The sequence below is a fragment of the Argiope bruennichi genome, chromosome 4, assembly GCF_947563725.1.
Source record: "Argiope bruennichi chromosome 4, qqArgBrue1.1, whole genome shotgun sequence".
NCBI lineage: Eukaryota > Metazoa > Arthropoda > Arachnida > Araneae > Araneidae > Argiope > Argiope bruennichi.
Genome location: NC_079154.1, coordinates 105,084,374 through 105,107,192, shown reverse-complemented (window position 1 = coordinate 105,107,192; position 22,819 = coordinate 105,084,374). Strand labels below are relative to the sequence as shown.

Sequence of the window (22,819 nt, the reverse complement as noted above, 5' to 3'; positions counted from 1 at the left end):
ATCGGCAACTTCGTTGAGAAAAACATGAGCGCTCAGAAAATTTTTAGCAACAATTATCAATTTTTGATAGGTCATTTAAAACTACTTTTCTACTTCTCAATTGTGTGACTTGCAAAGAAACATAAATAAACATAATATAAACATTTATATATATAATATACATATATATTTATATGTATAATTCAATATACAAGGTAATTCAAAATGAATATAGCAATTACAAACGGCTATAACTATTTAATGAAAAAGAATTTATCGATAAGATTAACACATAATGTAGACGGAACTTCAAAATTTTGTATACATACGTCATAGATGTTCTATATGACTTCCCTTGGTCACATGGACAATATTTAGGGGGTTTTCCATTTCATGCCATACATTCTGACGCATGTCTGCAGTCACCGACGCAAGCGCATTACAAGTGTGTACTTTGAGTTCTTCCATTGTTTTGGACATGGGAAATTATGAAGTTTCCGTCTACATTATATGCTAATCTTATCAATAAATTCTTTTTCATTAAATAATTATAGTCATTTGTAATCATATTCATTTTGAATTACCTTGTGTAATAAATTATAAATAAAAAATAAATAAAATAAATAATTATGTCCCACTATGCCTTTTATATTTATTATTTTTTTATTTTAATCATATTTCATTAATTTATCCTTCTAGTTCTTATTAGTTTATTAATTTCGCAATTTTTAATAATACATCACTACTCTATTTCTTTTCAACTTACCATTCAGTTTTTAACCACTTAAACAAATTTGTACTATCGGAAATTCACAGCAATTTTCAAAAATGAGCTTGTTCAGACAACGCATTTATATTTAGAAATATTTATTTCTTATGCATATGGGGATAGGATTAACCCGATTTTTAATTTGGCCGATTTACATGATGTCACGTAATAAACTTGAATCTAGATAATATCAATTCCATTCTATTTCCCAACAAAATTTGCAGATCCAAAAGCTAAATTTTTGCTAAACGGTTAATTTGTGAGTAAATAAATTTCTTTTTTGGAATTCAACTAAAGTTGGAAAAGACTTTTATTAAACTACAACTTTCGTGAAATGACAGAATACTAAAACCACCTTCCATAAATATTTTGAGTTTACAAAGGCAGGTTTCATTCTTTCATTTCTGAAATCAAATGCGATTACTATAAATCAACCAATAAACACATTTTTGAATTAGAAATCGAACTCAGTTCACTTTCTTGATAAATTTCAATAAACTCTAAAGAAGAATTTTCGTACCCAATTGGTTCTTATTTCTTACTGCCAAGGATATTAGCTGAGAACGAAATAGCTCGATATAAATGATCCTGATTCTTCGATTGCGTGCTGTCTTTCAGATCATATCGATAGGTATTTGACATTTTATAAAAAGGTTAATTCGAATGTAATGATACGAATAAATCACGACAAGAAGTTATCTTTTTCTTTAAGGGAAATTTAACCCATTTTATTTCTTTTTATTACTGTATAGTTTTAGAACGACTCAAATATCTGATACTGATGAAAATCGATTTCTCTAAAATTGTTTATGCAAACGATTTTTAATGTTTTATTAAACCATTTTTATAAGCCATTTTTAAAAAAATCATTTGACTTCAAATTTTATATCAAAATTTAATTTTTAAATTTATTAAATTTAAAAAATTTTAAAAATTAATTTAAATTATTAATTTTTCTATTTTTATATCAATATTTAACCATAGAGTTCTGGCTAGAAGTACTGATTTATAATCTTATCTCTACAATCGATGATAGCATGAACGGCAGAATGAAATTCTGACGATTATAGTCTCGTAGCTAATGGATAGTAATATATGATATTCGTTTTATTTATTTGAAAAAGAAATATAATTGATCCTTCAATAACAAACTTATCGTTTAACAATTCTCTAAAGCCGTATTATTTAAACAATACAGGTGTCAAACAATGACGTAAAACTGACGAGTATGTAGACACCTTTGTTGAACGCTGCTCTGCCTGCTGCATAGATTATTTCCGCAGTCTATATTTTGTCAATAGTTAGTTAAAAAATAATTATTCTGCTAGAAATTTTTATCTCAAATAGTTATTTCATTGGAACTGATCTCAAGTGGACACTTCGGTCTTTTTGCTGATGAAGCACAGAAGAGAATGTCTAATCATTAACTTTTAGTTTACATATAAACGGAATATCAAAATAACTTTTGAAAAATGAGAATTTGGTGGTGAAATATGAAAGTGCTTTAGCCCTTTATAAAAACAACGGAAGGTAAGACCTATACTCTCTTATTTAGTTTAATTACTGTTTGTTCAGTTTTGTTATATCTTGTTTAAAAGCAACAGAAGAGTTATTTTAAATCAGACAGGGAAATTCTGAGTACTGATCAAATGACGTGGGTGACGTCTAAGCTGGTGACATAAGTGAGTGACTAAGCTGATGAAGGTTCCACATGACATCAGTGAGAGGAAATTTGTTCCAAACGAATTTAAAGCGCAATAGAGCCTCTTACACGACTTTTCTTTTGTGAAATTTAGTTTATTTTTATTATTTCGGAACCATCCTGTTCCAAGATCGAAACCTTACCAACAAGTCACCGAGTACCTACAGTTATTTGTAACCCCTCGTTTGTTATTTTTTTTTCTTTCCTTAAAGCATTCCATTTTGTGAAATGCGATAAAACAGGGAAGTAAAATTTTAAAATAATTTGATTGAAATATTGGTTCAACAGTAGGTAATTCTTAATGATTATTAACACATCGCCCTTAAGAAAATAAAAATATATACATATAGGTATATCATCTATATAAAACCTACGGAGAAGAAAATTTTTCTGGAATAGTTCTGTGTGAATTCATGAATTGTATCAGAAAATTCGAATATCATATAGATGGTGCAATATCTGTTTCAACCATTAGGGAAATATTAAATACCTTTAAAAAAAATCCGTCCAGTGAGGTTATAGTAAGAAAACCAATAAAGTCGATAACGGATAATAATAATTTATTCTAAAAAAAATCTGAAACACGAGTAGTAAAAAACAGACGAAATGTACATAAAGCAGTACTTGTACAGTACAAAATACATAGCAAATAAAAAAGTGTTAAATAAATAATAGCGCAAGACAACTTTGTTCAGAGAGCTATGGGGCTAATTGTACAGGGGAGCAATATTAGAGGTAGGTAACAATAAATATTTCTGTATATGTAAAAGTATGTTCCTTCATATGGGGCAGGGAAGCAATATTACAAATATGTAGCAATATATAGCTACATATTTGTAATGAAAACTCTCTTCATTGGTATGAGGGGGGCCGCGGTGGCCTGGTGGTAAGGTCTCGGCTTGTGAACCGTAGGGTTTCAAGTTCAAGACCCGATTCCACCGAAGAACAGGCGTATAAGGGGATCTATTGCACGTTAAATCCGTCATGCCAAACGTCCTCCCGCTGGTGTGATATGGAGTGGTGTGAAGAGGGGGGTGCCAGCTCAGGTGTCGTCGTCGTCATCTGACCGCGGTTCAAAATGACGAGGTCCGTCCCAAAATAGCCCTAGTGTTGCTTTACAACGGGACGTTAATATAACTAAACTAAACTAAACTTCGTTGGTGTGGGCCTAATTGTGCAGGGAAGCACTATTAAAAATATGTAACAATATATAGCTCCATATATGAAAACACTCTTCTTTGATATGGGGTAAATTGTGAAGGGTATCAATATTACAAATATGAAGCAATATATAGCTCCGCATATGAAAACTCTCAACATTGATATGGGGCTAAATGTTTACAAGGAAGCAATATTACAAATATGTAGCAATGTATAACTCCATGTATGAAAACTCTCTTCCTTATTATAGGCACTTTTGTGCAGAGAAACAATATTACAGACATAATAGCAATATTTATTCATTTTTTGGCATTAAAAAAGCTTTCGTTGTCTTAATAATGAAAAATAAATATTTTTTTTTCTTTCAATGCAAAATATTCAAAGCAGTAGTTAAATTTAAACAAATGATTTTTCTGCCGATTTGCAATATATTAACATTCGTCCTTCAATAGTTAGAATAATATTTTCCGAAAAATAATTTTCCATACCTTTTCATCCAATTTCTTTTCTAAAAACTTTTGTTAAAGATAATATTGCCGCGAATAAAATTTCGGCGAAAGAATTCCCAACTTCACAGAAAAAAAAATAAAAATGAAAAAAAAAAAAAAATGTGATAATGGAAAACTTAATGACTGGGTCTTCGAGAAAAGGGGTGGTGCCTGTTTTATGAAACCATGACTACCGAAGGTCATTAAGAAGTAGTGCACTTGCATTTTTAGACAAGTAGCTCTCAGACATCTTGTCTGAGCATTGATTAGTTAATCCTGGAAATAGAGTTAAACCTTACAGTTGATTATTTTATGGTGGCGTGGAGATTTTATTGTTGCTTTACCTTGGAAGTGAACCAAGTTTTATTTGGCAAAATATGCAATAATAAGCTATTTCACCTTCCGGCGGATTAAGAATTATTTTAATTCGCGATTAATAAAACAAAAATTTATATTAAACAAGAAGATAAAATATTATTAACTTTCTTGTAAAATATATCTTTGAAAGATTTTTTTAATCCCACGATTGCTTTTAAAAACCCTTTTTCTTTCACTAAAACCTTTTTAACTAAGATGAAATATTTTTAATTCAAAATTAAATATCTTACTTCCAAACATTTTATTAAAATCATACCTTATTTTTAAACTTACTCAACATAAGAAAAAAATAAATCGAATCTTTGTACCATGATCATCAACAAAAGAAAATAAACCAGGATAAAATATTAGTGCCAAAAATGAAAACGGATTTTTTTCATTATAACAATAAAAATATTATTGTTTAAATCTATTTAAAAGTTGACCAAAACTAGACAAAAGACATTTCATGCAACTAAATTGGTATCATCAAAGGATCATTTTTTTAAATTTTTAAATGGGGTAAAAAAATCAATTGTTTTCAGTGATATTATGCAGTTATAGCAGAAAAATTTCCAAATCTCGCTTCATTTTTAATTAGTTAAAGCTCTAATTTAAATTTAAATAAAATTATGATTACACAATCTCACCCTTGAAAGTCTATATATATATGCCAAATTGAGTAGTTCTAGGTCAAATGGTCTATCCTGCAGAGCACATAATGCGTATTTTTTTTTCTTTTATTATTAGTACATATAGTGAAACATAGAATTCAAGATTTTAATATATAAAATGGGACTAAATATTAAAATTACACAAAATTTAGTGATATTTCTAATTCTATCCGTATATATTTATGTAGTTAAAATTTTGTTTTACTTTATGCTTATCATACAATGAGTAGTTGTTTGTTTCTTTATGTGTTTATTCAAAATTTTAATTGAAACTAATTAAATAAAGAAAGGTTTCATTTTTTTCTTAAATTTTTTTGGTAATTAATGTATTCAAAAAGTCTCTATATCAATTTTTTTAGTAAATGCAGCAATTGTAACGTTTAAAAGTCCAGTACATCAAATATGAATTTAATTTAAAAATTCAATCAGTAACTAAGACCAAACTGTATTGAAACTGGTATCTGAGAAGGTTTACAAACATTGTACAAAATTGGAACACCGTACAAAATTGGATCATTGCTATTTGTTGTACGAAGTTTACCTCGGAAGCTGCTATTCATTGCTCACACAAAAAACAATTCTAATAAAATAATTATAAAAGCTTGAAATATCAAAATTTTCAATACAATTCTAAAGTATCTATATCTCGAAATACTGCTTTGAATTTATATTCTTACTGCAAAACTTAAACTATCTAGGAATTTAAAATTCTTTTAATTTTAATTTTTGCCGGTTTTAATTTTTAAAGTAGACGTTTATGAATATAAGTTGCTCAAAATGAAGAGCCCTAAAATATTACTATTAAATTACTTTTCCAAACAATAAGCTCTGTCTGGGAGCGTTAAGAATATAATGGTACAAGTACCAAGAATAAACATGCAGAATTTAACTGTTATAGAGTAATCGATTTTCGTAAGAGAAGCTTAAAAGAAGCGGCCCTCTTTTGGGGAAAAAGGAAGACACGGGAATCATATCTTCACTTAATCAAATCCGGAAAGTTCTTGCTGTGTCAGATCAGATGATTCAAAGTGTAATGTGATGGGTGATTCGGACGTCGGAAGAAAAATCAAAAATAAATAATTCAAGATGAATGAAGATAGTTTCAGATAGAAAGCAATTTTTTGTGCGTCGCAAAACTGGTATTGATTATTTAGTACTAGAAGTTTCTAAAATTAATGGAGATATGCCTCATATAACTCAGTGTCAGGAGTAATGGTTTACAACTATTCAATGTATCGTCCTTCATTTTATGAATCAGATGTCAAACGAAGAATAAATAGTTTTAACTAATACTTTGCAATACTATCAGAAATGGGGTTGTTGTGAAAAATGTAGTTACTCATTTGATGTATTCTGATATATTCATGTGATGATTAGATGCGTGCCAAAAAAGGCATTACAACGGTAAAAAGCTCATAAATGAAATTTTTAAAAAAAAGAAGTATAATTTAAATAATAGTCAAAGGACTAGTCGTTCAAAAAAATTTCATGCGCATGTATAGTAGGTGCAAAGGAATTAAAGGAAAAGGAGCAGGCATAAAAAGAAAAGGTAGAGAAAGTCTGAATGACTCATTAGAGCCCTACATAATCTCACACGGTAACAGTATCATTTAAACATAGTTAGTAAACAATGAAATTTACCAAAATTAGCCAATATAAATTTGAAAAATAGATAGAAAAAGGAAAATAAGACTTTTAAAGTAAACAGAAAAAAATATGAATAAATAAATGGGAAAAAAAGAAGAAAAATAAACCAGAAAGATAAATATATACATTGACTCAGTCTTAGGTAGAATCCATGCTGAAATTAAAAGGGCTAGAAAAGGAGTTCATTTTGTATTATTTTCCCTTATGATCTCAAAGTACTGTTCACTTATAACAACATTTGACTTTCTCTGTTCATACTTCGAAAGGTTCAGACACTGGTAGAATCCAATTTAAAGTTTGCTATTTCTAAAAAAGCTTTAACAATTGAAACACTAAGAGAAATGCAAAATGGTATGCACCGAGGTATAACTAACGAAAAGTAGTTCAGTTTAAAGTAAAATAATATATGGCTCATTTTCTACATGCGCTCCAGCGTAGAATATAATGGTTAAACAGCAAACAAGGAAAAATAATATAAAAAAAATATATTTTCTGAAAAATAGTGAAACAGTTAAAAATAAATTATTTTTGCATAAAAATTTTCTAAATAATATATGACACACAGAACATCAAATATTTAGTGGCTCAAGATATAAAATGTACCCTGATTAAATATTTTCCTTGACAAAAGAAGTTCCGGTTTCAATATCATCATCTTCCCTCAGCAAATTATTCATTTTTAACGTTATTGTTGACTTTTCAGTCGCCTTGTAATTTGACAACTAAAAATTTTTCATCAACTGACGATAAATTCAAACAAATTTAAGTTTTAACCATTTTTATTAGTTGTTATTTTCTATTAGTTGATATAACAAGCGTTGATCGGGAATAAAATACATATAAAACTGATATTATTAAAGTTAAAATTATTTTTATTTGATAAATAATTTTTGTATTAATTATAGCACATAAAAATCTATTATCGTCTGAAATATTTTTTTAATTAAAATGCAAATATTGATTCAACCAAGCGATTTTTAAAATCCTCAACTAGCTAATGTCTTTTATAAGTTATTAATATTTGTTACAGAATCATGTCAAGTTTTGTTTGTAATTTGGAAAGATAAGAAAGATTTTAATTAACTTTTTGAGGTAATTAAATAGATAATTCTCCTTAATAAAAAACATGAAAATAAACCAAATTAATAGCCATTTTCCTTATAAATTGTTAATAGTTTCTTTTTAATCTGTCATTTTAATGCATTTTCAGAATTTCGTTAAACTTTTTTGGAAAATAAACAATTCTTTTTAGACATTGTTATTCTTCGACAATAAAAAGTAAAGTTATATATTTTGTATAAAAAATCTTGAAAAATTTATTAAAAGCAGAGAAGAAAATTATTCAAAATTGAAATTTATGTCACTAAAAACTAAATTTTTGAATTTTAATATTACGCAAAAGTAGTTTTTGTGAAATAATATTTTCCGAAATTTCTAAAATTTTATATAAATTTTAATTAATTGAAATTTTTAGGACAACAGATTTTAACCGGAGTAGTTTATAAAACTTATTAAATAAACTTTAGAATTTTAAAAAAGTAAAAGTCACTGCCAAAAATATTTAAAAAAATAAACATTTTAATTGTTAAAACTTGAGTTTAAGAGTAATTTTGAAGGCTTTGTCGAAATTAGAGAAAATAAATTTTACTACAATAAAATTAGATCAACAAAAAATAACTTATTGCTGTTTAAGATGGTCGAAAACTATTTTGTATGGTAAATATTTCCTATGCTATTGGTGAAAAACGTTTAACGAAATTATTTTAATTTTTGCGATTTAATTAAATATTTTAAGAGTTGATTGTGCAATTCGATTTTTAACGACGACAAAAAAGCGCCAAGAAAAAATTTTCGCCAAATTATAAAAATATACTCAAGTGCATTATGATTTATTATGCAAACTTCTGAAAGTGCGAGTCACATGCTATATAGTTTGACGATTGAAATCGTATAGGTATAAGTCAAGTAATAATTTAAAAGAAATTTTAATTAACCGATTCTATAAAAATTACGTTCTTTAAGTAAACATGGGTTTCTCACATGCAAGCAAGGGAACCACACACAGACTGAAGAAAAACTCCGGAAATACTCTGTTTCCGGTGTCAGGGGTTGCCAGAATGTTCGCTTAAGGCAGAGATCTGTCATCCCAGCCGGCGACGAATTACAGTTCTGGTGCTACAATCGCCAAATTGGCCAAATTTTTTCTTGACGCTTTTTGGTCACTGTTGCAACCGACATATATCAAATTGATTACTTTTGAAAGTTCAAATTTTTGATATAAATAATACCTTAAAATGTATTTATTATAAGGTACTTTAAACCTTTTGGAGATGCACCTTAAAATGTTTTTCGTAACTTTCATCAATAGGAAATCGACAAATAACCATGTATATTTTTTGCTTTATATTATAAATAATAAACATTGGTGTAATAACAGAAAAATTAATTTGTCATCGCAAATAATTTTAATATCCCACAATTATTTTTAAAAAAATAGACTGTAGTTATTTTGATCTTAATATAATTTTATACCTTTCTTAAATCGATATTTCAGAGTTGTGTGTAGTTTTCGAAAGTATAAAAGTTCACTCCATTGAACGATATCCATTGCTGTCCTTTCTTTCTTCCAATGAGAAGTTTAGGGAAAAAAAGGGATTTCCGCATGAAGAGATTTAAACATTTTATACCATTTTCTTTCTTGCTTTTTCAGTTAGATAACTAGAAAAGAAAGAAGCTTTTAAAGACATAGAGCAAAACTTTTTCCGTTCTGTTTGGATTTAAAGAGATAAATGACCAACATGAAACAACAAGATAAAAACCTCATCGCCCCTTTTTATTGTATTTATTTTTAGGTTCCGAGGGCCACGATGCTATTGATTGAAAGCCTTTTTTTTATTATTTTTTTTATCTAATATCAATTCTTGAAGCGTAGAAATTCCATCCTGTATCGTAGCATTTTTTTTTGTCCCCTTGTGGTTGAATTATTTATTTTTGTTTCAATTCTTGAAGAGAAAACAAAACGTGACTTTCTTAAATACTTTTTGTTTATATTTTGTTCTTTTATATTAACTGGGGAATTCTTTTTGTGGAATATTGTCTACATGTCTGAATGAACTCCATAATATGAAAACGCATAAAAGATATATGATATTTCCTAGAGAGTCTTTAGTAAAAATCGATCTGCGTCAAATTTCATTCAAATCCGCAGACAATGAGACCGCCTTGCGCTTTTTAGTTTCTCAAAGTATGAAAAGAAATAATATATTAGAGTATTTCTATCAGCCTAACATCCATTTACGATTTCGTATATACCACCATTTTCTCGATCGAAAAAAAAGCATTTTCTACTTTTTTCATTTTCCAAAAAAAAAGTACTTATTTATAAAATTATCTTTATTGTCTAGTTTGAACTTTGAATTTTTAACGAGTATGGAATGAGAGAATAGATTTCAGCACAATATTTAATGAGTGAAATAATTTCTTTCTGAATTACTATCCTTCCAAAAGAAAGATATCTATAGTTACATCTTACTTATAGATATTGATAATCAGCCGTAATCATTCTTCAAAAAAGTGTTAATTTTATGAATGATTTATTAAAATGATGATTAAAACATTCAGTGAATACATTTTTTGTAAATCTCGCCAACAGAGGATATGTTCCTGCGCAAATTCACATTACTTGTGTAATTATTTTCCCAGTAACGCTTTTTTTAATTATTATACTCTAACTATTTACAAGCAAATCAAACCTAATTTTAAAAGAATACAAAGACATTATAAACAATAATCATGGAAATTTTATGTCATCAGGATTAATTCCTCAATATCCATAAAAAATCACGGGAAAGAGTGAAAAACATGAAGCATATTGTCATTTCTCAATATAAGACTTCTATATAGCAATGGCATTCCAGTTACGTTTTTAGAAGTTATGGCCGAACGCACTGCTTCAGAATAATCTACTACTTCAAGAAATGGTAATTATTCTGTTCCTTTTTTATAACATAAATTTCAGTAGAGAAACAAAAAAATTCTTCTCTATAAGCTACCGAAAATGCAGTTTTTACTCTCTGAAATTAAAGGATGTCTTTATGTGTATATGTAAAGAAAATATGTAAATCATCTCCAGGCTGCGACAACATAATTACCTTGTGTAATATCATTTTTTTCCCAAAAATTCCTGATACAATCCACTCTTTCTTTGTAACAAAATCTGTCACAAATATTCTTTCGAATTCTGTGGAAACATTAACTGAAATTAAAGGATGTCTTTCTGTGTATATGTAAAGGAAATATGTAAATCATCTCCAGGCTGCGACAACATAATTACCTTGTGTAATATCATTTTTTTCCCAAAAATTCCTGATACAATCCACTCTTTCTTTGTAACAAAATCTGTCACAAATATTCTTTCGAATTCTGTGGAAACATTAACTGAAATTAAAGGATGTCTTTCTGTGTATATGTAAAGGAAATATGTAAATCATCTCCAGGCTGCGACAACATAATTACCTTGTGTAATATCATTTTTTTCCCAAAAATTCCTGATACAATCCACTCTTTCTTTGTAACAAAATCTGTCACAAATATTCTTTCGAATTCTGTGGAAACATTAACTGAAATTAAAGGATGTCTTTCTGTGTATATGTAAAGGAAATATGTAAATCATATCCAGGCTGCGACAGCATAATTACCTTGTGTAATATCATTTTTTTCCCAAAAATTCCTGATACAATCCACTCTTTCTTTGTAACAAAATCTGTCACAAATATTCTTTCGAATGCTGTGGAAACATTAACTGAAATTAAAGGATGTCTTTCTGTGTATATGTAAAGGAAATATGTAAATCATATCCAGGCTGCGACAACATAATTACCTTGTGTAATATCATTTTTCCCCCAAAAATTCCTGATACAATCCACTCTTTCTTTGTAACAAAATCTGTCACAAATATTCTTTCGAATTCTGTGGAAACATTAACTGAAATTAAAGGATGTCTTTCTGTGTATATGTAAAGGAAATATGTAAATCATCTCCAGGCTGCGACAACATAATTACCTTGTGTAATATCATTTTTTTCCCAAAAATTCCTGATGCAATCCACTCTTTCTTTGTAACAAAATCTGTCACAAATATTCTTTCGAATTCTGTGGAAACATTAAATTATTATTCCATTCTCAAACTTTAAAAAGGATCATCAAATCAATTGATCATTAGCTAACTGTGTCCTCTAGCTGCTTTTCCAAATTCTTTGAGAAAATGATGGTGATGAATTATGTGATATACTATTTGGCATTTTTCATGATCTATATGAACGTAATCTACAAGACAACATATCTATATTTATTCAGACATTTTTAAATCATTGAAAATTTACTGTTAGAATCGAAGATTAACTGTTCATTTCAGAACTATTTTGTTCAAAAGGGAAACGTACTTCTTAAAGAACTTTCTCTTATCAGTGGTATTTCATTAATCGATGGCATTCTACAACGACTTCCGCTTTTTGAGTAAGGCTTTTTTTGTCCAATAGATAATATTATTGTATAGAATGGGAACTCCAATCAGCTATAATTAAAATTGATCAGACAGAGTCCAAATTGACCGTGGTCAAAGTTGATGATTCAACAAAAAGGATCTATTTTTAATTAATTTTGTTTTTCCAGTTAAATTATGTTGTACATACTTTTTTTGTAAAAGTTATCCACATCTAGAAACATGAGATTTTTATGGACGATTGATTTATTAATTCTGTCAATGAAAGAAGGATTTTAAGTACTACCTTCGACAGGAAACTGACTTTCCGATCCCACGTGATACAATTGTAGAAGAAATTCGGAAAGGCTCTGAATACCCTAAAAGTTCTTTCAAGTGCATCTTGGAGAACTCCACGAATATCTTTGCTCTTCATTTATAAAGCAAAGATTTTCTATAAGATGGATTATGGATACTTGATAAATGGCTCCACGCAACAAAGGGTGTTACAAATATTAGATCCCATCCATCACTTTGTTCTAAAACTTTTCAAAGGAACATTTCGTACTCCACCTGTTGAAAGTCCATACGTCGCATGTTGCGAACTTTCTGTCGACTACAGTCATGGGATATATAAAACTCTTATCTCTAGCAAAATTTTTAAAAAACTAAGACAATTTGTATTTTTTTTTATAAAATCCCAGACTAACCATCATTGCTTCATATTTCACTAATCCCACAAATATTCTTGATAATTTAAATATAAATATAATAATATCCTGTGCCCAGTTTAAAATACCATCTCACTCCATGGCAATCACATGAATTGAAATGCTTATATCCCTTCAAAACTTTTGATAAATCTAACACAGTCTATTGACCCAAATGGTTTATCATCAACAATTATTAATATTCCAAGTTTTTACAGATAGCTCAAAATGCATTTCTTATATTTCATTTACTTTTGCTTTTGTAAATTTCGCCTTTCTATTCCAAATATATCCATCAAGTTCTGTTTCAAATCTCTAAAATCCTCTATTCACTGTCAAAAATTGTCGATATTCCTCCTGATAATTATATTATTTATTTGAATTCGTTAAGCGTCCTAAAATTCTTGCCATCACTCTATCGTTTTAGTCACCCCTTGACTTGGCCACGGTGGCCTGATTGTAAGGTCTTGGCTTCGGAACCGGAGGGTTTCAGGTTCGAGACCCGATTCCACCGAAGAACCGTCTTGTAAGGGGGTCTGTTGCACGTTAAATCCGTCCTGACCAAACGTCCTCCCGCTGGTGTGGTGTGGAGAGGGGGTGCCAGCTCAGGTGTCGCCCTCGTCATCTGACCACGGCTTGAAATTACGAGGTCCGTCCCAAAATAGCCCAAGTGTTGCTTCAAACGGGACGTTAATATAACTAAACCTAACTAAACCAAACCACCCATTCACTTTAAGTATTCCTGAATTGCATAATATTCTTACAAATAAGGAATATCCTATTATGCTTTGTTTAGTTACTTCTCAAGTCGGTACATTTGGTAATTAATTGGCGAATCAACGAAATTTGCCTCTAATATTTTAAGCCATTTAGTCCCTTTCAAAGGCATTAAAAGGCATATTAAAACCATCAACTCTAAATAGTAAACGCAGTGAAACTTTAAACAGCCAAACGAACTTCATTTCATTAAACACATCTTTTACTTTTGGCCTAGTTTATCTAACATAATTCTCGGCACATTTCGTACCCGATTCAGAATCGGGATATCCATTTGCTAAACAGAAAACTCGCCCCTTGATGCACAGTATGCCTATGCTCAATTTTAGTCCTAGAAATTCTAATAGAATGTCCACATTTTCAATTTCAACGCATTCGCTACTGTCATTTTTCCAGTATCATTTTAAAAGACATTTTTCATAAATTTCTTTATAGTATTTTAATGGTAGAATTATTTATACATCTTGGTATTTTCTCAAGTTACCAATTTAAATATAATCCTAATATCGTTATTGCCACATATCGCTCTTTTCAAGACATTCTAAGCATTTATAAAAGGATTTCCAAACACTCATTGTTGCCTTTTGGAACAATCATATGAAGCTTATAAATTCAAAGTCATAGACTGACTCTCCGACCCGCCCGAAAGCACAGGGAAAAACCTAAATGACCGGACCGCCGCAATAGCAACACTGGCCAGAACTGTAGTGAAGTCCTAAGGGCCATCACCGGTCATGGTACAATCGATCCTTAAGGAAGTACGTCCCGTCATCGATGGGAGGAGCCAGATCCCCACCTTTTCGTGTAACCATAAAGGGTGGCGAGAATCAACCACCATGCCGGAAGCTTCTCATCCTCAATTACGAGGTGTCTCCCGGGGGAAGCTTATAAATGGAAACCAAAACGTTTAGCCAAATGGTTACACGATACACTGTCGGGTAATCATAAGCACTGAAATCGGTATGGCAATAGATTATTTTCAGCATATTAACAATGAATAAAATGCAAGCATTTTATGAAATAAATAATAAATAATATAATAATGATAAAATAGTAAATTAATAATAAATATTTGATGTGTGCTTGCAGGAAGCAGTCAGAACGATGGATCGATTCATTCCATCTTCGAAGCAGCCGCAACACTGGAGCAGAAATTACAATGGGTAAGACTTACATTCACATTAATCATCTTTCTTTCTGTAAATAATAATAATTAAGCCAAGCTATTTATGGATCATCGCCAAAGATATTACTTACGTAAAAAGCAAATGTATATATTTCATGCATAATATGTGTCGTTGGCATTCAACAGAATGGATATAAATGTTGCCACTTGGCATGTTTATATACATTCAAATCATCATTTTTTAACTTTCATCATTTTTTCAAATCATCATTTTTTTTATTTGTTCCAAAAATGATAATGAAAAAAGATTGTAGAAGGATATTATATGAAATACAAACGTATCTCTTCATATGGCATCATCATTTAAACGAATGTCATATAAATATTATGCCCTTTCTGTAATTCTCTTTTAAAAAAAGCTTTTTTAAAGTGTAAAAATAATGGTGAATATGTGCCATTATCAGTTAGCAGAATGGTGTATAAATGGGGACAATCGTAAAGTCTACAAGCTGATATTAATTGCGTTAATTGGAGTAAAAATATTTTTCTGGTGTTTTATAAAAAATTAATTTTAGTCGAACAGTTAATCCCTGTAGCGTCTTTCGGGGATTTTCTTTTGTTCTTTCCAGTGTTGTTTGGTTTGTCTCCGCATTTTAAATCATGCTAAACTATAAATTTAACGACATTTGGGATACATTCCCAAATGTTGGAATGTATCCCAAACATCCCAAATGTATCCCAAATGTTGGAATGTTCCCAACATTCCCAAATGTTGGAATGTATCTCAAATGTTGGAATGTTTCCAACATTCCCAAATGTTGGAATGTTTCCAACATTCCCAAATGTTGGAATGTATCCCAAACATCCCAAATGTCAGAATGTTTCCAACATTCCCAAATGTTGGGAATGGATCCAAATGGATCCATTTGTATCCATTCACAAATGTTGGTAGACTACTATAATTCCCTCCCTCTCCATTCCTTCATATCATGATTTTGACTGTCATGACACGATGTGCCATTCTCTTCATTTTGATAAGTGAGCCTAACCAGAAGACCATAGGCCTTCTTTTTAAAAATATCTTTAATTTTTGTTATTGAATCAAACGTAAATAATTAATTTTGAAAATAGAAAGGGTACAGTTAATCTAGACGGGAATGCCAGAGTTGCATGTGGAAAATAATTGTTGTTTTGAGGTATTATTGTAATGGACAAACAGACAAGCAAGCACATGCACTTTTTTATTCACATTTAAATGTAAAGCACTTTATTTTTAAGCGCAAAAATGACCATGTTACTCTAAAATGCTTCGCGGTAGATTTCCACTTTCCAATAAGAGAATAGTAAAAGAGATGAGACTGTCCCAATACTTCATTAACCTCATAATGATTAGTTTTAAATATAAAATTGGTTTACTCGAAATACTAATTTAACCATATTCTGTCAATATCACGCGACGCAGGTTCAAATTTACTAGCACTTCTTTAGTTTCAGAACCTAATAGTCATATCTCAAGAATAAGAATAAATTTAATTAATTTATGAAAAGCAACTTTTTCTTATATTTATGGAAAACCGATTTTTTTTTTATTTTGTTCAATACTATTACTATTGGCCTTTGATCTAATTTATTATCTCTAATTATAAATGCTGAAAATTTTTTTAATTAATTCCTCTAAAATTCATACCCACTTTGTGGTCGTTGAATGTGTTTGATAATTTTTTGATAATCGTTGATATTATTCTCATATTAAAATAATGTATTGTCATCAAAAACACACTAATGTGCAAAATTTGAAAACTTATTGATTGAAACACATTAAGACGTTGTGCGAAACTTCATTTAAAAAATTTTGTCTTTACAAGTATGAAACAAGTTATAGGAAATAAAAGTGTACGAATGGAATATAATAATATCTCGACACAAAATAAAATAACGTGCATAAAAAATAAAATTTTAAATACGTATATATTGTAATTCTTGTCTTAACATAAACAGTGCATTGGTGAATGGCATGAAAAATTTATTCTTTACTAATCTGTTGCGTATAAAAACTTTTGTGACACATTAGCTGCATATTACTAAGGTTATGTTATGTAGGTCAATCAAATAACATTTTGAGGATTATATTAAGGATACATAAATATGATAATGAGTTTATGATTCATGAGTAATCTAAATATTACTCATTTTTGTCAAGTTAATTAAAGATAAATAATTTTATCCATACATGAAACACATTCTGTAATAACCTTTAAAAAAACTTAATTACATTAAGAACTTTGTCTTTTCACTGTTGCAAACTAAAACCATCGATTGTACATGCAAAAGCTTTTAGACTGAGTGATAATTTTTGTTTCGTTAGCCTTAAATAAAAGTTTAATTTGCTGCCAGTTATGCGCTAATATAAAATTCCAAACACAAATAAAAGCTATACACATAGGATAACTTGTTACAATAACTAGAATGATACAATTTCGCTGCAACTTGGCACTACTCTAGAGTACAAAATAAGGAAGTCAATCAATAAGTCACACACTTTCAAAGACTAATATTATATCTACCAAACGGTGTTTATTCCAGTAGAATGAAGTGAAAAATCAGAAAAATAATTATTACATTAGTAGTAACAAAATAAATAGATTAACAATTTTATTTCTTATAGTGTTTCTGATTCGGACTAATTATGAAAATGGTAAAAATGTGTTATTTATATCATATGCCTTTTTTCTTATCAATGTGGTCTCATTTTTGGTTAAAAGAAAACAATACAAGGATTCTGAACGAATAGTCTTCTTTAAAATTTATAAGCAATTTTATAAGTCTAACATTTCTTGGGTAATTTATCATTCGGTCTATATTTTTTTAATTATTACATCATAATTATTACATAATATATTTCCTCTTAATATAGAATTATGAAATTGTCTTGTTTTCTTTCACATTTACCTCGTACGAAACCACTATTTCGCACATCTTTAAGAGCCCATTTCTTTTATTTTACATATCTTGATCTGGCACCCAGAAATGCATGTTTTTTCATACCCACATATACTTCAGGATTGATTAAAAAAACAATGGCAGGGACCTCTCCAACACTTTCTTGCATACTATCTAATAAAGGTATTAACGCCTTTCCCATTTCCACATAAAATTGTAAACTTTTGGAAAGGGCATGAATTTCATGAATAAACTATAGATTTATTTTCAGATTTTGTGCTGGATTGATATGAGCGAGGATAGAACCTGGGACCTTGTGGTTCGCAGCCTAGTAACTTGACCACAATACAAAAGCAACTGCTCGTGTAGCATAGCTGTTAACTGGATTATAAGCTCTTCACCACAAGTTACACACACGGAAGTCAAATGCATTGTAGTATAGTAAAGAAAACTGGTTCTTATAAAACAACAACCGCATGCCATTTGCGAACAATAATTATACAAAAAAAGCAATTAGAATGCAATTTTTGTTTGGAGCTTTTGACGATTAACTGATAGGATATCATTAATACACAAATACAAGAAATACGAATATGTATTTTATGTGCCATTTCTGCAAAGAATTGAAATTAAAATTTGATATAGTGCTATAATTGTATTTATAAAATCACATGCCAAATTTCATGTATTTAAGTCAATGTGCTTTTGAATAGCAAAGTACAGACCCAAGAAACGGTCAACCCTTTTACAGATATGGTTCCAAATCTGAAATACATTTTAGATGCGAAAAATGTGAACTAAATTTAATTTACGTAAAATGTTACATTTTTGAATTAGCGTGTTCACATGCTTTCAAAAATACAGATCAACAAAAATCCATCCACTCGGTGGGAATTAGTTTCATATTTGCTAGACCTACACTTTTGATTCTATGTCAATATTAAATTTTATCTACATAGCTCCAAATGTTTTGAAGTTACCGTGTTCCTTTGTGTACAGAAAGCCCGTTACACGGATTCCCACTAAATGGATTTCGTTCAACATTTGATAGAAATCTATAGCTTTAGTGTAAATACCATATTTCAAATAAAAAAGGTTTGCATTTTATAATATTATAAATTGCAACATAAAGTAATATATGATGATGATGATGTCGTGTCCGCGTTACCAAGAAAGGGGGTGCAGTAGCTTCTGAGGGTAAAGACCCCTGAGCACCCGAGGGCAGAAGTCTGACTTCTAGCTCATATGAAGATGACACACACACATTCGCTTGCACAACCCCTTTTTACAGGGGGCTCCTTCACGCACTTCACAGATAGAACACAGATGAAGAACAACCATGCCCTAACCGGGATTCGAACCCGGGACGCCCAGATTACGGGGAAGATGCAAAGTAATATATAATAACGTGATATATTTCTAACATAAAAGTGATATAGTTTGCTCCATGCATTTTTCCCAAGAAATCTTTGAATTAAAATTACATTAACTTTCATAAAAAACACAAATAGATCAACATACTTTTTTTAAATGAGTAAAACTAATGTTTGAAACTTTCACCGAAATTCTGACGATAAGATCTCGTATTTCTTTCAGCTTTATTTATTTCAAAATTTATATGTTTAATACAATCTTTAACACCATTTGAGCATGATGCAGCAAAAAAGATTTTATTTCTTAAAGTACTTACCGAAAGTTCTGAATAATTTCCCTTGGAGCTCATTATATTCGAATTACCTCTATTTTTTTTTAAATATAAGTAATTCGACTTATTTCTTCGCTCACATTTATTTTTCGAAAAACAATGAAGATTAATTTTAAAATTTAAATAGCACTGGCGCTTTTATTTTCTTTCTTAGTAGATGTATCTGCGCAAACTGGAAACCTACTTTCGTTAAAAATGAAGTCAATGGGGCTTAGCTTTACGGTGCATCAACTTTTGCAGGAGAAGGAACAATTCTTTTTATATTAGAAAATTGTTTTTTACAAGCGATTATGTTTCAATATTTATTTTAGAGCACCCGTTTACCCATAATCCTCCTATTCATTTTCTAGGATTACTTTCTTCTGTAACGTATAGTGGAAGTTTAACTTTCTCTCGTTTCTCTTCCGATGATATAAAATATTTGCTTTTTTGAAAACTAAAATTATTCATTTAGTTTTTAACCGAAAAAGAAGTAAACTTGGCTGTGTGAACTGCATTATAACTAAAAAAGATTTTGATTCTATCTTATAAATTCATAATCTAAAATGTAAATATTTATTTAAATAAAAATAAAGGGCAGGAACAGAAAGGAACATCTAATTTCATTCTTGTTGTCTCTACTACAACAAGCCTCAATAGGAAAACATAAAATAAATATATAAAATATAAAATTATATTTTATCAACATGATTAAGAGAATATTTTTACATATATTGAAAAATGACACAAAACTCTTTGATTGCTCCTATGTTTATAATGATAATAGAATACAAAATGAATAAATTAACCATCTTTCAATCACATTTCTAATATTTTATTCTAATTAGTCGTTAAAAAAGAATGATTTTTGAATACATTCCAAGAAACTCAAAGTACAGAAAAAAATACAGTCCATCTTTAAAAAATTCATTCCTAGTATAATGGCAGTTCAACGAGTTTCTAAAACAAAAAGGCATTCCTTAATGATTAATATTCGAAATTGGAACTATGAATTCATTTATATTCATCAAAAATATTGGATAAAAAATATGAATGGATCTAAACTAATAGTTCCACCATTCATTTTACCTAAAAATAATTCCTTCTGTGTACATTTGGCATCCAATTTTAACTAATATTTTTAATGAACATCCATTCCCAAGTTAATTACGGTGAATAGGAAAAGATTTCTTAGCTTTAAATTATTTTAAGAAAACAAAGACAATAGCAAAACAAGTATTTCAATCTTTTAACTTCTACACAATATTTAATTATTAATTTTTATTTATTCATAGTTCACGATTTTTAAAAAAAAATGTGGTAAAAATTGCTAGCTTGTCATGTCAAATTATGCTTGCTCTTGCTGACGAAAAAAATTGCTTTGCGCTTCTTCGAATATTGAATATTTTATAAATATTTGAATAGTTTCGGAATCTGCCCAGCTGAGAAATTAAGATTAAGCTAACTTTCCTGAAGTTTCTAGAATTTATTCGTGTAAATATCTTATGACAGCAGCACGCTTTACATACTGTCTTGACAGTTCAAAAGAATGCACTTAACAAATTTCACGGTTGAATATCTTCTGTCATACTCATGAATTTAATGCGATTTATTCTTTGTGTCTTAAAAGCAAGTTTGCGTTTTACTTATTTTGTTTGGATCAAGTTCTTTTAATAGAAATTGTAATACATATTTTGTCATTATTTAGTTTATGAAAATGAAAGCATGAGCAGAAACTTTGCATTTCTTCTATTTTCTTCTAAGAATGAAGAATAATATGCTCTAAGAATAACTTTTAAGAATAAGTTAAAAGGTTGCTCTAAGAATATGGATTCTAAAGGACAAAGATCTTGTATTATATTTTCAATAGACGTATTTGTATTTCATGGGTAGACGTATTTATATTTCATTTTTAAAAAGAGCGTGCAATATTTTATTGGATTCGTAGACCATATGTTGAATAATTGAAACAGTTGCGTAGTATATTTTCGCAATGATACAAAATTACGTAAAACACAATTTAACATTAATTTAAATTTATTAGCTAGAAACAACTTGTAGCGCAAAGGAACAGAGAACTTGTCCGCAGTTCAGACTAAGAATTTTGAACTCAAAATTTCCACATTTAAAGAATATTCTGAAATAATTAGACATTTTTTTAAATCTTGAATTCCTTGGAACAAAATAAACAATAAAAGTATTTTGAGTCAAAATGACAGTTTTTATACTAAAATGATATGTGCGGAATTCGAACCACAGACAAACAAATAAATAATTTAGTTTTCTACCGAATAATTGTGACGATGGGTAAGACTTTTTACGCGGCAATTCCTTTCCGGCATTTTTCCTATGAAAAAACTTTTCTATCCATTTATTTCTATAGCTATTAAATTTTTTCGTAAAATAAAAATTTTAAAATAATTGATCTACTAAAAGTTTTTAAAAATCTCTAATCTTAAAATCTTATTTATAAATGTTTTGAAAAGCATCTTGAAGTAATTTGCTTATCTTCAAAAATATTAAAAATTAGCGCGTGTATTCTCTTATATCTGTGATCTTTTATTTTACATTTTTTTTGTATCGCCAAAATAATTACTATATTTACTTATAGGCTTAATTATGTACTATATTTACCGTAGTACAAAAATACTCCTTTAAGTAACACAACATTTCATGTATTCAAAGTCTAATTTTGGACAATACAATTTAACATCAAAAATAATAAATTGGATTATTCCAGTATTTACTTTTAAAATGTAATTTCTTCAATACATTTAAAAAAACCAAGTGTCTAAATTCTCTGACGATACCAGAAATTTTACATTTCTTGTGAACCTTTCAGTGTTTTGCCAAATTGAATGATCACAAAATTGTCATCAAACTCTTTTAAATATCGATACTGTTAACTATTTAAAACAAAAATTGTTTTAAAATAGATTGCTAAACAACAATTTTAACTATTTTAATTAACCTATGAATAATTCCTTTGGTAAATTCTCTCAATATTTAGATAAACGTATTTCTTTTACCTTAACTAGCGCACATGGACGGTAGAAGTAATATTAATTCAAAGGTGCTTAATTAAAAATGGATCTCCAAATGCATTTATCGAATTGACTATGTATACACTTGAATATTTAGCCTATAACTTAGATGTATATAATCAACATAGCAATCAATAGATAGATTTGTTTTATCGTTTTGAAAATTAAAACTTGTATGGCGAATTAATATTTGATCCTGTATTTACTTTAAAATAACAGGAACTTTATCCGTGGTAGTGTGGAAACACAACAAAAGGTGATGATATTGTTACGGAATTTCCGG

At 29.2% G+C, this 22,819-nt stretch overlaps 1 protein-coding gene across 1 annotated transcript in view; it reads left to right on the top strand.

Annotated features, from left to right (window-relative positions):
* The window catches only part of LOC129966398 (uncharacterized), a 385,065-nt gene that overhangs the window by 231,835 nt on the left and 130,411 nt on the right, over positions 1-22,819 (top strand). Inside the window, exon 6 of the mRNA XM_056080822.1 lies at positions 14,832-14,905. Coding sequence (XP_055936797.1) covers positions 14,832-14,905 — 74 coding nt within the window. The remainder of the gene's footprint in view (positions 1-14,831; positions 14,906-22,819) is intronic.